Below are 15,663 nucleotides of genomic sequence, written 5' to 3' on the forward strand. Positions count from 1 at the left end.
GCAAAGCTAATTGAATAATACTTATGTATATATATATTCCGGACTTCATGTGGATTACTTCAGGTATAGTCGAACCAACAGATACAGCTGAAGTACTGCGGTGCAGAAAGCAAGGGGAAACTACTACGCTACATTTCCCAAGAATAATTACCATGGCTAGTATTTCATCTCACTCAAGACAGAGAAGTACAGTGTGGTGATCGCCAACCTCCAATAGGAGACGACATCAAAAGAAGAAGAAGGTACTAAGATAAATATAAAACATGTTTTTCTTCTCTAAATGAGGTTATTATATATTTTTCCTGCTGGTCCAGACATTTTGGATGGTGATATCAAACTGTTACATAAACAACTTTCTTTACCAGCAAAGTGCAACATGCAATTGAACTTTTATTTATTTGGAAGAAAATATGATTTATTAAATTTTAAAATAAAATAAAAATTCTATTCAAAGATTATCAGTATGAATAAACGTTACTTACATATTCATGATATTCTGAAACAACAATGAAACCATTGTTGTCCAACAAATAACAATCAAGTTCCTGCGTTCAAAAAATAAAAATAAGATAGAAATTAGTTTTTCAACAATTTAATAAATACAACTGCAATAAATTATTATTTTATTATTTAGTAGAACAAAAATGCAATTAGAATAATACAGTAAAATGTTCAAAAATAACATTTTTAAGAATTGATTATTTGTTTTTATTTCTAGGTGAAACTAATTTGCTCCAATTTTTTTGTAAACTTGTTCTTTGACTAATATAATGTTTGAATAGCAGGTTGCACAAGTTATCTTTATCAAAATATTTTAAATGAAAGGACTTTGCCTGAGTAAAGTTTAGAATCTATTTATTACTAATATAGTCTAAAAGTCACACATTTGCAGTTTTATCCTCTGTATCATAGGAGATTATAATGTTGCTTTTACCATCATACAACACCAAAAGTACCAACAGTTTGTTAGTTTTGTCTTTTGATTGTTTGTTATTCGGTTTTTAGGAGCATTAGCAACTAAGGCCATATTGCTCTGGGGATATGCGGTGGTCATTCCCTGATCTTTCCGCATCCTCCGTATTTGGTGGGCACGGGCTCGAAACCCGGTCTATATCAAGAAGCGTGTGATACACACTGCTGCTCCTGCCCACCTGGCTATGGTGGGGCCTGTCTTTTGATGTTTTTTTGTGATGGTGTAATGGCAAAACTGCAATCACTGAAGATGTAGAAGAGAGAAAACATCCAAGAAATGTATAACTTTTATGCTTCATAAATAAATTCTGAACTTTACACTTGTGAAGTCCTTCCATTTCATAAGTATGTTATTCTTTGAATAGCATGGCGTATGACATGTTTGTTCTACAGATATGAATAAATTTAATTTAAATAACATCTAATTTATTACTTCCCAAAAGCCTATCATCCCATTTGCCTAATATAGGAAAAGGAAAAGAACCCTGATCCTCTTTTACAAGGCTTTCTTCATTCCAGCCATCAGCTATGCAGCAGGGATCTGGTTTAAAAAAGTAACCACCGCAGTCAATAAAAGAAAGCTAGAAACAATACAGCACAGCATCTTACTCACCGTCTCCAGAGCATGCTGCACGGTCAGCTCACATGCACTGCAGGCCCTTGTGGGGCTCCTACCCTTGGACCTGGAGATTGTCTGCTGTGGCATGCTATATCAACTATCAAGAGGGAACAGTGTAACTTGCATTGGCTTCACCACAGACCCGACCAACAACAGCAACGCAGAAAAGAAACGACTAACCAAATATCTTCAACAAACCTGGCAGTCCCGATGGGCGGACTCAACTAAAGGTGAGATAACCTGGAAGTTCATCCCGGACATTACCCGAGTGTATCCCGAACAGCCAAACTGGTTCTCACCGGGGCTGTACACCACCTTTCTTCTAACAGGGCATGGCTCTTTTAATGCCAAGCTGTCAACTTTCGGCATCAAGGATTCCCCATTATGCCACTGCGGAGAAAACCAAACATGGTCACACCTAATGCACGATTGTCCCCTCTTTGAGGACATCAGATGTCATTTCATCACAAAGATACGCTTTAATCCGAAGGAACGGGAGCACCTTATATTACATGAGGAGGAGCACTACAAGGCCCTCTCGTGCTTTGCACATGAGCTGTTTACCCGGCTAAGGGCAATGACCCAACCTCCCCAGGCTTGATGCAGGGCCTGACTACAACTACAACTCATCGGACGGGACTCTGCTCTCATGAGTGCCATTACTTTGTCAACTGTACCAGAAAGATCAAAGTACCATGATATCGGACAGGACTTTGCTCCCACGAACATCACAATCAAACACGGACACCCTGTCAACTAGACCGACGGCGCATGTAATTTACCCAACGAACTACCCTAGAATGTGACAATCACCATATGCAGGAGTGAAAACACTGCATCGACGCCCAGATAACAGAAAAAACAGTGAAAGGGACCACATACCAACAATGACCACCCAAAATGGAAATAGAAGGACCATGACCACAACCAAACTGGATGAGACCTTGATCCCATTACCAACGCCGGCATTCAACCGATCTGTGAAAAAGTCAGTAGAGACCTTGTCCCTGGATGTACCTCCTGGTGGGGCCAGTGATGTGATGCTGTCCTGAACCTGCTGGCCTAGCCACCACTCTGCAGCCAGGTTGCACACACGCCATATTGGCGACCTGTGCCGGCTCCCTTGTCTGGCCCTTTCTATCCCACCCCGGCAGGGGGGAGGAGACAGTCATACTGTTTCCTCCCCTCCACACCACCCCATTCTTCCTTCTGGCAGGGCATGGGCATGCCCTGCTGACACCAAATTGAGGCCTCCTACTCTATTGGCCTTATCCTTCCTGCTTTAACCCCCCAGTCTTCATTCCCCCCCTATCTTTACACAAGCGAATTCCCTCACACACATAAATTCAATGAATGCAAATTAACTTACGCCCATATTTCGGTTTATCCTTATTCAAGCGACATCACCCTACGCAATCAAGAGATATTACACATATATCTATACATATATGTGTAAAAAAAAAAAAATTTTTTTTATTTTTTTATTTATTTATTTTTTTAAGGTCCTAACCACTGAAATCTCAGGAAATTAGGTGGCAGGACCTGCCAGAGTGAACTAAAGAATATCGGGTACCTGGTCTGCCTCCACGGGGCGTAAGTGGGGCAACGTTGGGCCTCAGAAGAGGTCCAGCGGCTAAATGGCCAGAGGAACAATGGTACAAAACACCACACTTCCATAATCCATACACTTTTAAATCTCTGGCCTTCCCAGTGAACTGGTACATCCACAATAAAAGCAACGCGGAGATGGGGGAAACCCCTTGTGCCATTAGACACTGAAAACACTTACACTTGCCTAATATAGATAAATTAGGCAGGTAGACTGAAAAGTAGAAATTGAAGTTGAACATTGTTATTTTTGTTGTTTCTTTGGGCTCAACAGTGCAAGGGCAGGTGGTTAGTTGGTTGCTTGGCACAATTTTTTGGTGCAAAAGCAACTTTGGCCATATTGCACCTATCTATTAGTATTATATATAGAGTCCAAAGCCCTCAAGATGCTGGGTTCAGCAGAGTTGTAAACTGGAGATCCATAAGTTTATCTTATGAGAGCATGATATAAATGAACAAGTGTATGACAGTCAGCACCCCATGATGTAACTGATAATACACTCAAAATATTTAATTTCTTGAAACAGGTGGTTCTAAGTTTTTGATATGATCAAGAAATGCCAATATTTTATCTGAGGTTAAGCCAAGAAATCGGATAGCAGGCACAGCAGGTATCTCATAGTTGCCCAACTTTAGAACTGTATCATGATGGAGATTGTCTTCTATAGAAATGAACTGCGACAGTTTTCTCAGAAGATATGCAAACAGCATTGTTTGCTGCCTATGTTGTTTATTATTATTATCAGCCATATGGTTTAAGGAAGCCTGAGGCTTTTGCTGTACCAGAGGGCGCCTCCGTAGCCAGGTGGGAAGGAGCAACAGGGCATAACACACGCTTCTTGATTAGACCGGGGTTCGAGCCCGTCAACACCAAATACGGAGGTTGCGGAAAGGTCATTCAGGGAATGACCACCACATATCCCGGAGCAATATGGCCTTAGTTGCTAATGCTCCTAAAAACCAAATAACAAACAAACAAACAAGCTGTACCAGCCAAAAAAATTTTTGAATTAGAACAAACATCAGAAGTAGAAGAGAATCACCAAGAAAGAAAAGAATGATTATATCCAGCCAGCTCAGGACCCTGTTATGGGAGTGACAAGACATACTAAAATCATCTAATATCTGGAGAGAGAGAGAGAGAGAGAGAGAGAGAGAGAGAGAGAGAGAGAGAGAGAGAGAGAGAGAGAAGAGAGAGAGAGGGGGGGGGTTCAATGTGGACCTGGAAAGACTGCTGCTTCAGAAAGTTCAGTATAAATTTGGCATACTGCCTCTGAAGATTATGTGTACAGATCACGGAGAATTCCATATCGCCAAGCTGTGTCAAAAGCTTTCTCAATATCTAAATAAACTGTAGCCAAATGTTCCTTCCTTACAAAAGCATTGCAAATCTGGTTTTCCATTTGAATCAAGAGGTCTAAAGTGGATCTGCCCATAACAAAATCCACACTGTGATGAAATGTTAAGGTTATATTTGCTCAGCAACCAGGTGAGACGAGCGTTTATCATTCTTTCCATTATTTTGCCCCTGGTGAGGGCAATAGGTCGATAATGGCGTGGATTCATTGAATCTTTGCCAGGTTTTAATAATTCTATGACATATGTATGTATCCTGGTATCAGGGAAAGCATTTTCTGTAAAATTCGGTTATACAGAAGAAGTAACATGTGAAGTGACTCTTCGCTCAGCTCTTTTAACATGGAATAATGAACTCCATCAGATCCAGCAGCACTAGGTCTTGACCTATTAAGAGCAAGCTATAGATCAATTATGGAAGAGTGACAGTTGTATGGTTGATGGTGGTCATGTCAAAATTTAAGGTCTGCTTTTCAGCTTTCTGGAATTCCTGTGAGTATGAAGATAATGCAGAGGTTTGAAAAAAAAAGACTCTCCGAGAGTGTTAGCCTGAGGCAGTGAAATGTCATTCCCATTTATATTCAGTATTGATAGATGTGAGGGAGGTTATTTGTTATACATTTTACTAATATTTTTCCAGATGAACTGTGTTTTAGTGGACCTCATAATCCATGACTCTCTTTTGCTTGCTTGCTTGCTTGCTGAATGTGCCTAGCATTCGCTCTGGCTTTTTTGAACTGTACTAAATCAGCAGAGGTAGGATTCTTGTGAAAGTTATTCCAAATTTTATTTTTCTCTTGTTTGTCTTGATTATTGTTTGTTTGTTCCATGAGGGTTTTGGTCTTAATTGCTGACTTATGGACAGTCTTAGTATTGATGCTTCTGTGGCCTGCAATATTTGATTTGCTATATAAGCAACAGCAGTATTAATTGATACATTTCTAAAAAAGCTGTTTTTTCTAGGATTGCTAGCTGCCTATACTTTTTCCAATCAGCATTTGCAAAATTCCATTGTTGTTATTATTGGGTTTAATGACACAAGGGCTACTGAAGCAAAATTGTGTCTATTCACAGTTTAATTGCATGACCATATCTTATAGTTTTTAAATTATATACTCGTGTATAATCCAATACATTTTAAGTATATTAAAAGTTTTCAATATTTGCATAATTTCCTAGGATATGATATAAATCGTGTAATACATTAAGCCTGGAAACTGATTGAAAAGTGTTTGACCAGATGGTTGAATATAAGGGGCAATCAAGCAGAAAATTCTGTAAGCTGACTGTTACAGGATGAGCACTGGGATGGGTTTTCTTCCAATAACAGGAAGAGATAGGTATGATGCATATATCCAATTCTGAGTCTTGCCAATATCACTTCCTCTTCTGTTTTAGTATTAGTTGAGGCATATGATGTAAGAAAGCAAGCTTATACAGCACCAGCCAAAAAAAACCCTTCCCGTTTTTTTTTGATCACTCCATCTAATCACTCCAAATATTTGTCTAGTTCAGCCTTGAATTTATTTAAGCTATCAACTTCCCCAACAACATATGGAAGTCTGTTCCAGCAATCGACTACTTGTTGGTTAAGGATAAACTTCTGCACATCTATTCTACAACTGTCTTTCCTCAATTTGAATCTATGCTCTCTCAGGTTCGTATCTGAGCAAGCAGAAGTATCCCGTCAGCATTGAGCCTGCTGAAACCATTCAAGGCCATATACACCTCACTCAGATCACCTCGCAGGTGCCTAGCCTCCAGATGCTGCAACTTGCAGAACTTAAGTCTTTCTTCTTAAGTGCACCCCTTTGTTCCTCTCGCTAATCTTGTTGCCCTTCTCTGTACTCATTCTAGCAACTTTACATCCTTCCTAAAATGAGGCCTCCAGACCTGTATACAGTACTCAAGGTGTGGTCTGACCACTGTCTTATACAAAGGGATAATCATCTCCTTGTTTTATTAGAATCCCGAGAGCCACAGCTTTGGTTCTTGTTTTCTCTGGTAAAGTTTGCTGTTAATATTCCTTTTCCAGATCTGTGACCAGTTGTCGTAACTTGCTTTGCAAATAACAGGCTCATAGTCAGTGTAAGGAGCCTGAGGATGTTGTGAGAGAATGGGTTCAGGATGTTTAGTGGCAAAGTCTGCACTTTCATTTCCCGCAATGCCAGAATGGCCAAGGATCCAGCAAGAGCTGATTGACTGATTGGACATGCTGCAGGAGAATAGCTGGGAATGAATGTGTTTTAATGTAGGATGAAAACAGGAGAAATTCTACCTCATGGCATAGATAGCACTGAGGGAATCAGTGTAAACTATTGCAGGTGAGATGGAAAGTTCAATAATCTTACTAAGTGCTAACTTGATGGCATAAAGTTCAGCAGTGAAGCCACTGCATGCTAACGGTAGTGTGGCTGTAATTGTACATGAAGAGAAAACAGCTGCAGCGCCTACCATATTGATCTATCGGTATATATTTTACTGGGATGGGAGTTATGAGAAACTCTCTTACGTTGTAGGAGGTATGACATTCTTCCCCCAAATGGAGAAAATGTGTATCACGGGAGGCAGAAACATATGTCCAAGGTGGAACAGGTGCAGTTGTGTTCTGAAAAATATCAACTAAATCGATATTCCAACTCTGAATGAAATCTTTGATCCTGAGTGAGGCAGGTTGATTTTCACGTGGCTTATTCTCATAGAAAGGATCCCAATGAGTGTGATAAAGATACTCCCAACTGGGAAGACTCTGGATCTTAGAAGTGTAGAAAAGCAATAATGTTTTCCTATCGAGATGTAATGGAGGATCTTGGACTTCAATATAAAGACTCTGCATTGGGGAAGTCCTGAATGTTCCCAGCACAGTCCTCAGAGCACTGTGCTGGATGACATTTAGCCGTTCTAATGTGCTTTTCCTAGATGAGTCATATATGGAAGAACCATAATCTAAGCGTGAATGGATCAGAGACTTGTAGAGGTGAAGTAAGGAGTACCGATCAGCTACCCATGACATGGATGAGACTGACTGAAGCCTGTTCAACTGTTTTAGACAAGTAGTTCATAGATATGTGATATGAGCTTGGAAGTTGGTTTACTATCTAATATCAGACCCAGAAATCTGATGCTGTTTACCACTGGTATCGGACTATTGTTTAGCTGTAGTTCAGGATGGGGATGGACAGTACGTTGCTTACAAAAGTGAGTGGTGGTAGACTTCTGTTCAGCTAGTCAGTATCCATTGAGTGACATCCAGGATTCAATTATGTTAATTGCAAGTTGGAGTTGAACATTCAATGATGTCCATGCTTTGCAACTGGCAGGAGATGGTGAGGTCATTCATGTACATATAAGCCTCCACAGTTTTGGGGATGTCTCTAGTTATGCTGTTGACTCGAATTGCAAATAACGTTGCACTGAATATAGATCTCTGTGGTACTCCTTCTTCCTGAATATGGGATGTGGACAGTATGTTCTGAGAGCGGACCTGAAAAGAGTGGTGGCATAGGAAATTCTGAATTATCTGAGGGAGATAACACCCTAGACCTAGATGATAAAGGTCCATAATAATACCATGTCGCCAGTTAGTATCAAATGCCTTTTCAATATTTAAACTGACCATGACTAGATGTTTTTTTATGACAATGGCATTCTGAATATTCAATTCAGCTTTAACAAGGACATCAAGAGTGGATCTGTTTTTATGAAAGCCACTCTGATGATCAGTTACAAGGTTCTCTGCTTCTAAGATCCAGGTAAACCTCATATGTACCATTCTTTCAAAAATTTTCCCCATGCAACTTGTGAAAGTTATTGGCCACTACTTTTTTGCCAAAGAAGGCTCTTTGCCTTGTTTTGGTATGGCAAGTATGAAAAAATGATGCCAGGAAAGGGGATAAGCATTTTCTGAGAAGATCCGGTTATAGAAGGGAGTACTGTGGCTCAGGGGAGAACTGAGGGGGGCAGTTGCCCTCTGAATCACCTTTTAAAATGCACTGCTTGCATGATGTTTGTGGAGCAATCGGGTACGGGACATGATATTGCCATGGGGTGTGTCTTTGTGTGTGTGCAATGCAAGGAGTGTAACGAAATCAGGCGACAACTCAGCGTTGTTATGGGCCTATATGAGAGCTTGAAGGACAGGGTGGATGCCCTCGAAGGATATAAATTGAAGGGGCCCATCAAGCTCTCAGCTGCCCACCTCAATGCCAGAGCTTGCACTTGGTCATCACGAAACACAGCGGCAACCGCCAAGGCAGAATGCGCTGGTCCCACAGGAACTAGTAGTTGTTGGTGACTCTATTGTCAGGAAAACGGGAAACATGCTTTGTAAAAAGGATAGGTGGAACAGGACCAGGATATGTCTGCCAGGGGCAAAGGTTGATGATGTTGTAGAGTGGATATCATCTTTTAAGGGCACAAAAGGTGATATAGTTGTACATGTTGGCACTAATGATATTAAGAGTAGAAGACCGGTAGAATTACTTAACAAGTACAGGTCACTGTTGAAAAAAAGAAATGAATTAGGGTTGAATTGGAAAGTGTCTGCAATTCTGCCCAGACATGATAGGAGGGAGTATATGATGAGAGCCTTGTCGATCAATTCGGTTCTGGAAAGACTGTGCAAGGCTTGAGGGTTAGAATTTTTTTCAGCCTGGTCTGTACTTGTTAACAGAAGAGACTGCTTCTACAGGGATGGGATACACTTAAATAGAAAGGGTGCAAGAATATTTGCTGATGCTATTGTGGCAGTGTTAGGTGGGTCGGAAAACTGCTAGCTTGGGGGGGATACAAGGACTAATAGATTAACAGTAGCCACTGGCAGAGGTGAAAGTAATTCTTGCACTGCTTCTATTGGAATGGGCAGCAGCCTGGAAAACATGATGCAGGATATTTCAGAGACTAGTGGGAGTCATTGCGGTACAAGTAAACACATGGGTTGTGTTAGGGTAGATAAGAATAGGAACAGGTGCATATATACTTGCGTGTACACCAATGCTAGGAGTTTGGTAAATAAATTTGATGAATTTGAGGTGTTGCTCAAAACATCAAAGGCAGACATTGTTGGGATATCAGATATGTGGTGTGACACAGATATAAGTAATGCAGAACTGGAATTTAGAGGGTACATCATCTACAGAAAGGATAGACAGGATAGGAAGGGAGGAGGGGTTATGCTATTAGGTAAGAAACACATAAAATCCAAGGAAGTGAAGCCAGTGGCCATCGCTGGACAGTGCAGTGTTGAGTCAGTTTGGTATGACATAAGCGTTGGGAGATCAAAATTGAGAGTAGGAGGGTGCTATAGGCCTAATGACTCTGATGAGTATAATAAGAAACTGTACAGGGAAATAGAGTGGGCCAGTAAATCAGAGAGTCTTATAATGGGAGATTTTAATTTCCCTGATATTGACTGGAATTTGTGGTTAGTCACTCACACACTAGCAAGGCTTTTGTGGATTTACTGGTTGATTGTTTTCTACATCGGCATGTTCGGGAGGCAATTAGAGGGAGTAATACTCTTGATCTGATTATCAGTAGTGATTCTTCATGCATTAAGATTCTGCAGATAAAGGAACCACTAGGTGGCAGTGATCATATTGTGCTGAAGTGGGATTTACTCAAAGAGGTAACTACCATCAGGCGTAAAGGGTAGGGTTTTTGCTTTCGTAAAGGCGACTAGGATGGTCTGAGACAGTATTTAAATTCTATACAGTGGGACCAACTGATGATGTTACCAACAGCAAATTCAAAATGGGAAGCATTCAAAGAACTTATCTTGGAAGCTACTAGGCTTTACATACCAACTAAGAAATATTGTTCAAGGTCTAGGCCTAAATGGATGTCAGATGAACTAATGAGATACATGGCAGAGAAGAAAAATGCATGGGATACATATAAATTAATATGTGACACAGAAGCCTATGTTAAATATAAGTTGATCTGTAACCAAGTTACAAAGGACGTTAGGCAGGCGAAGGCAGATTACGAGAAATCCTTGGCAAGGGATGCAAAGAAAAACAGCAAAGAGTTCTTTACTTATGTAAACTCTAGAAGGAAGGGGATGAATCAGATTGGTCCACTTGATATCGATGGGTCAACTGTTGATGACCCTGCTCAGGTAGCTAACAAACTAAATGAATATTTTGCATCGACATTCACACATGAGGAGTTATTCAGCGAGGGGAATGCCAGAGGTGTACTCAACTCTAGCAGTAAGCTAAAGATTCTTGTAATAACTGAGAGTAAAGTGGAGGAGAAATTGTTGAATATAAACACAAGAAAGGCACCTGGGGTGGATGGGATCTATCCAGTTATATTAAAGGAGGCAGAAAAGGAAGTAAGCAAACCCTTAGCCATAATTATGAGAGCTTCCTTGGATTCAGGGGAGGTGCCCATGGACTGGAGATGTGCAAATGTGACCCCAATTCACAAGAGAGGATCAAAGGGTGACAGAAGTAATTATAGACCTGTGAGTTTAACTTCTGTTCCTGGAAAATTAATGGAGGAACTGGTTAAAGAAGCACTGCAGGATCATTTAGACAAGACTTCAGTTATAGCTCGGACACAGCATGGTTTTGTTAAGGGGAAGTCTTGCCTGACCAATTTGATTGGATATTATGATGTAGTCACAAAAGAACTGGATGCAGGGAATAGCTTTGATATTATATACTTGGATCTTAGAAAGGCTTTTGATACTGTTGCACATGGAAGACTGCTACACAAATTGGAGCAGTGTGACATTGGAGGCAAATTGCTGCTATGGATAAAGGGGTGGTTGAGGGGGGGAAGACAGAGAGTGGTAATCAATGGACACTGCTCATCGTGGACTAATGTTATTAGTGGAGTCCCTCAGGGCTCAGTGTTGGGTCCAATATTGTTTTCTGTATTTATAAATGATATTGATGATGGTATATCGAGCTTAATGTCCAAGTTTGCAGACGATACAAAGGTTGGCAGGGTTGTCAAGGACACTACTGACACTATGCTGCTGCAACAGGATCTGGAAAGGTTGAGCAGATGGGCTGAGAGGTGGCAAATGAAGTTTAACATTGACAAATGTAAAGTACTACACATGGGAAACAGCAACCCCAGAGCAATGTATCAACTCTGTGGTACTACACTGACAGTGGTAGAGAATGAAAGTGACTTGGGGGTGGTTGTGCAGGCAGATATGAAGTTCTCTGAACAGTGTAGACGGGCTGCAAGAGTAGCTCATGGAGTATTGTCAATGATATACAGGAATTTTTCCAGCAGGGATAAGGAGGTGATTATTCCCTTGTATAAGGCAATGGTCAGACCACACCTAGAGTACTGTATACAGGTCTGGAGGCCTCATTTCAAGAAGGATGTAGAGCTGCTGGAACAAGTACAGAGAAGGGCAACAAGATTAGTGAATGGAACAAAGGGGTGCTCTTACGAAGAAAGGCTTATGTTTTGCAAATTACAGTGTCTGGAGACTAGGCACCAGCGAGGTGATCTGATAGAGGTGTATAAAGCCTTGAATGGTTTGAGCATGCTCAATGCTGATGGGATTCTTCCTCTAGCTCAGAATAATCACCTGAGAGGGCATAAATTCAAATTGAGGAAAGACAGATGTAGGATAGACGTGCGGAAATTTGCCTTTAGCCAGCGGGTTGTTGGTTGGTGGAATAGACTTCCATCCCTTGTAGTGGAGGTTGATAGCCTAAATAAGTTTAAGGCTCAACTGGACAGGTATTTTGAACGAACAGAGGGGTGAAGTGGAAGTGGGTTTTTTTTTTTTTTTTTTTTGGCTGATGCTGCATAAGCTTGCTTTCTTGCATCAAATGCCTCTACTACTAATACTAATGCTAGCTCTGAGAGGCAAAAGTAAAATGAATGAGGACAATATATTCACGGTTATTAATTATTTTTGGACTAGGACCCACAAATTCAAGTTATGGGGGGGTGGGGATTGGATTGCAGCAAGGTTCATTTTTGCCAGCGAGTTATAAATTACAGGAATAAGATACCTGCATGGGTGGTGGAGGCTGATAGTTTGGGAAATTCAAAGGTCACCTAGATAGTTCTTAGGTGACCTTTGAAATCAACAACCACATAGGTTGTTGATTTCCTTTTTATTTATTAACAGTCCATTCCAGTTATTTGGGACACATCAGGACTAGTGTATTTTGGCCCGATTAAGCGGCTGCCGCAATTATACAAAGTTTCACGTAAATAGTTAAAAATACAATGTACCCACCCCCCTTTACAATTGGTTCACTGTAAAATCAAATCACGTTATGACAAACTCAACACAGTAAAGTACTATTCACTATACAATGTGCAGTAACCGCCGGTCATTGTGATCATGTTTGTGAATTGAATTTTAATTGTATTAAACAGCGATTCTAATTAGCGAAAAATCACAGGCTATAAAAGCAAAGATATATTAAGCACAAATTTACCCTTTATTACCTTACCAATTAAAAAATTAAATGATACGTGAAAATCAGAAGAATATACGTGATAATCGGAATAATTAATACGTACTGTAATATGTACATACTAACTAGTTGACATTTCTGTTCACTGACATTTGTGGGTGGGGGGGGGGTTAAAATTTAAAACAGTAAAAAGATAAGCAATCAATAACAAAGAACACGGCACACACAAATTGCAAGTAACATAATACGCACAAGTGAGAATGGAATAATGAGTTACAAAGCTTTAAAAATAGGAATGAAAAGATCTAAAAATTAATTTTTTTTATATGATTGAAGATTTCATGGAAGTGTAAACACATTTCACCATAATAACTCACAGAATTCCAGCTGTCGGTATTATCGCAAATTCAGTAAGATCGAGTTTACTGTCCGTTTATGATAACTTACACTAACAAAAAAGCCCAATAAACAGGTGGCTGCTAATTGTTTTTATTGTTTTATGGTTGTGACCTCCAGAATTTCGACTGAACCACGTGGTACCGTCGGAGACAATCGTAGAGTAATCTCCAGTGCTGTGGTCTCCTGCTCCGATTAAACGGCATGCTGTCCCAATTAAGCAAAGTAAACCCTGACTATTTTCTTGATTGGTTTCTGTTTTTTAAGATTTGCTCCAAATAAACGGCTGCCCAGATTAATCGGTGGCTCAAATAATTGGAATCCGCTGTATTTATTTATTTTTAATTTTCTTCTTATTATTAATTTCTTTTTTTTTTTTTCTTTTTTTTTGCTAGCACAGCATAAGCCATAGGCTTCTTTGCACCATGTGGCCGTTGCTACTACTAAATATTACTTCTGTTTGAATACCAGTCATTGTTTCTCTTTGCACAGTATTGGATACTGCAGTTGGCTTTTGAAGTATTTGAGAGAAAGCTGGTCAGGTGCGAAATTGAGCCTGTATAGATTTTTTGGTGTCTTGGTATATGATGTTTTGTTTGGCTTTGACCCGTTGATTGTCTTTTTCCCATAAGGGACAATCTCTGGAATAGGCAGTATGGACCATTACAATTTGAACACTTGTGCTATTTTGCTTTACATTCTGAGTGAATGTGCTCGCTTGAACCACAATTAGCAAGTTGGTAAACCTCTGCACACGTTTTGGGAATGGACAAATTAGCATTGGCATTAGTAGAGGCATTTGATGCAAGAAAGCAAGCTTATGCAGCATCAGCCAAAAAAAAAAAAAAAAAAAATAACCACTTCCACTTCACCCCTCTGTTCGTTCGAAATACCTGTCCAGCTGAGCCTTAAACTTATTTAGGCTATCAACTTCCACGACAAGGGATGGAAGTCTGTTCCACCAACCAACCACCAGCTGGCTAAAGGCAAATTTCCTCATGTCTATCCTACATCCGTCTTTCCTCAATTTGAATTTATGCCCTCTCAGGTGATTATTCTGAGCAAGAGGAAGAATCCCATCAGCATTGAGCATGCTCAAACCATTCAAGGCTTTATACACCTCTATCAGATCACCTTGCTGGTGCCTAGTCTCCAGACACTGTAATTTGCAAAACTTAAGCCTTTCTTCGTAAGAGCACCCCTTTGTTCCATTCACTAATCTTGTTGCCCTTCTCTGTACTCGTTCCAGCATCTCTACATCCTTCTTGAAATGAGGCCTCCAGACCTGTATACAGTACTCTAGGTGTGGCCTGACCATTGCCTTATACAAGGGAATAATCACCTCCTTATCCCTGCTAGAAAACTTCCTGTATATCACTGATAAGACACCATGAGCTACTCTTGCAGCCTGTCTGCACTGCTCAGAGTTCTTCATATCTGCCTGCACAACCACCCCCAGGTCAATTTCATTCTCTAGCATTGTCAGCGTAGTACCACAGAGTTGATACTTTGCTCTGGGGTTGCTGTTTCCCATATGTAGTACTTTACATTTGTCAATGTTAAACTTCATTTGCCACCTCTCAGCCCATCTGCTCAACCTTTCCAGATCCTGTTGCAGTAGCATAGTGTCAGTAGTGTCCTTGACAACCCTGCCAACCATCGTATTGTCTGCGAACGCGCACATTAAGCTTGATATACCATCATCAATATCATTTATAAATACAGAAAACAATAATGGAGCCAATACTGAACCCTGAGGGACTCCACTAATAACATTAGTCCACGATGAGCAGTGTCCATTGATTACCACTCTCTGTCTTCTCCCCCTCAACCACCCTTTTATCCATAGCAGCAATTTGTCTCCAATGCCACACTGCTCCAATTTGTACAGCAGTCTTCCATGTACCACAGTATCAAAAGCCTTTCTAAGATCCAAATATATAATATCAAAGTTATTCCCTGCATCCGGTCCTTTTGTGACTGCATCATAGTATCCAATCAAATTGGTCAGGCAAGACTTCCCCTTAACAAAATCATGCTGTGTCTGAGCTATAACTGAAGTCTTGTCTAGATGATCTTGCAATGCTTCTTTAACCAGTGCCTCCATTAATTTTCTGGGAACAGAAGTTAAACTAACAGGTCTATAATTACTTGTGTCACCCTTTGATCCTCCTTTGTGAATTGGGGTCACATTTGCACATCTCCAGTCCATGGGTACTTCCCCTGAGTCCAAGGAAGCTCTAATAATTATGGCTAAGGGTTTGCTTACTTCCTTTGCTGCCTCCTTTAATATAACTGGATAGATCC

The 15,663-nt window shown here is 40.4% G+C and overlaps 1 protein-coding gene across 2 annotated transcripts in view; it reads right to left on the reverse strand.

The window, feature by feature from the left end:
- LOC150078580 (voltage-dependent calcium channel subunit alpha-2/delta-3-like) overlaps nucleotides 1-15,663 on the reverse strand; it is a 1,140,037-nt gene that overhangs the window by 197,040 nt on the left and 927,334 nt on the right. For both annotated transcript variants that reach the window (XM_090384275.1, XM_090384274.1), the window contains one exon: nucleotides 483-545. In XM_090384275.1, coding sequence (XP_090240401.1) covers nucleotides 483-545 — 63 coding nt within the window. The remainder of the gene's footprint in view (nucleotides 1-482; nucleotides 546-15,663) is intronic.

This window comes from Mastigoproctus giganteus, chromosome 11, assembly GCF_048544385.1.
Source record: "Mastigoproctus giganteus isolate SK-2022 chromosome 11, ASM4854438v1, whole genome shotgun sequence".
Classification (NCBI taxonomy): Eukaryota; Metazoa; Arthropoda; class Arachnida; order Uropygi; family Thelyphonidae; genus Mastigoproctus; species Mastigoproctus giganteus.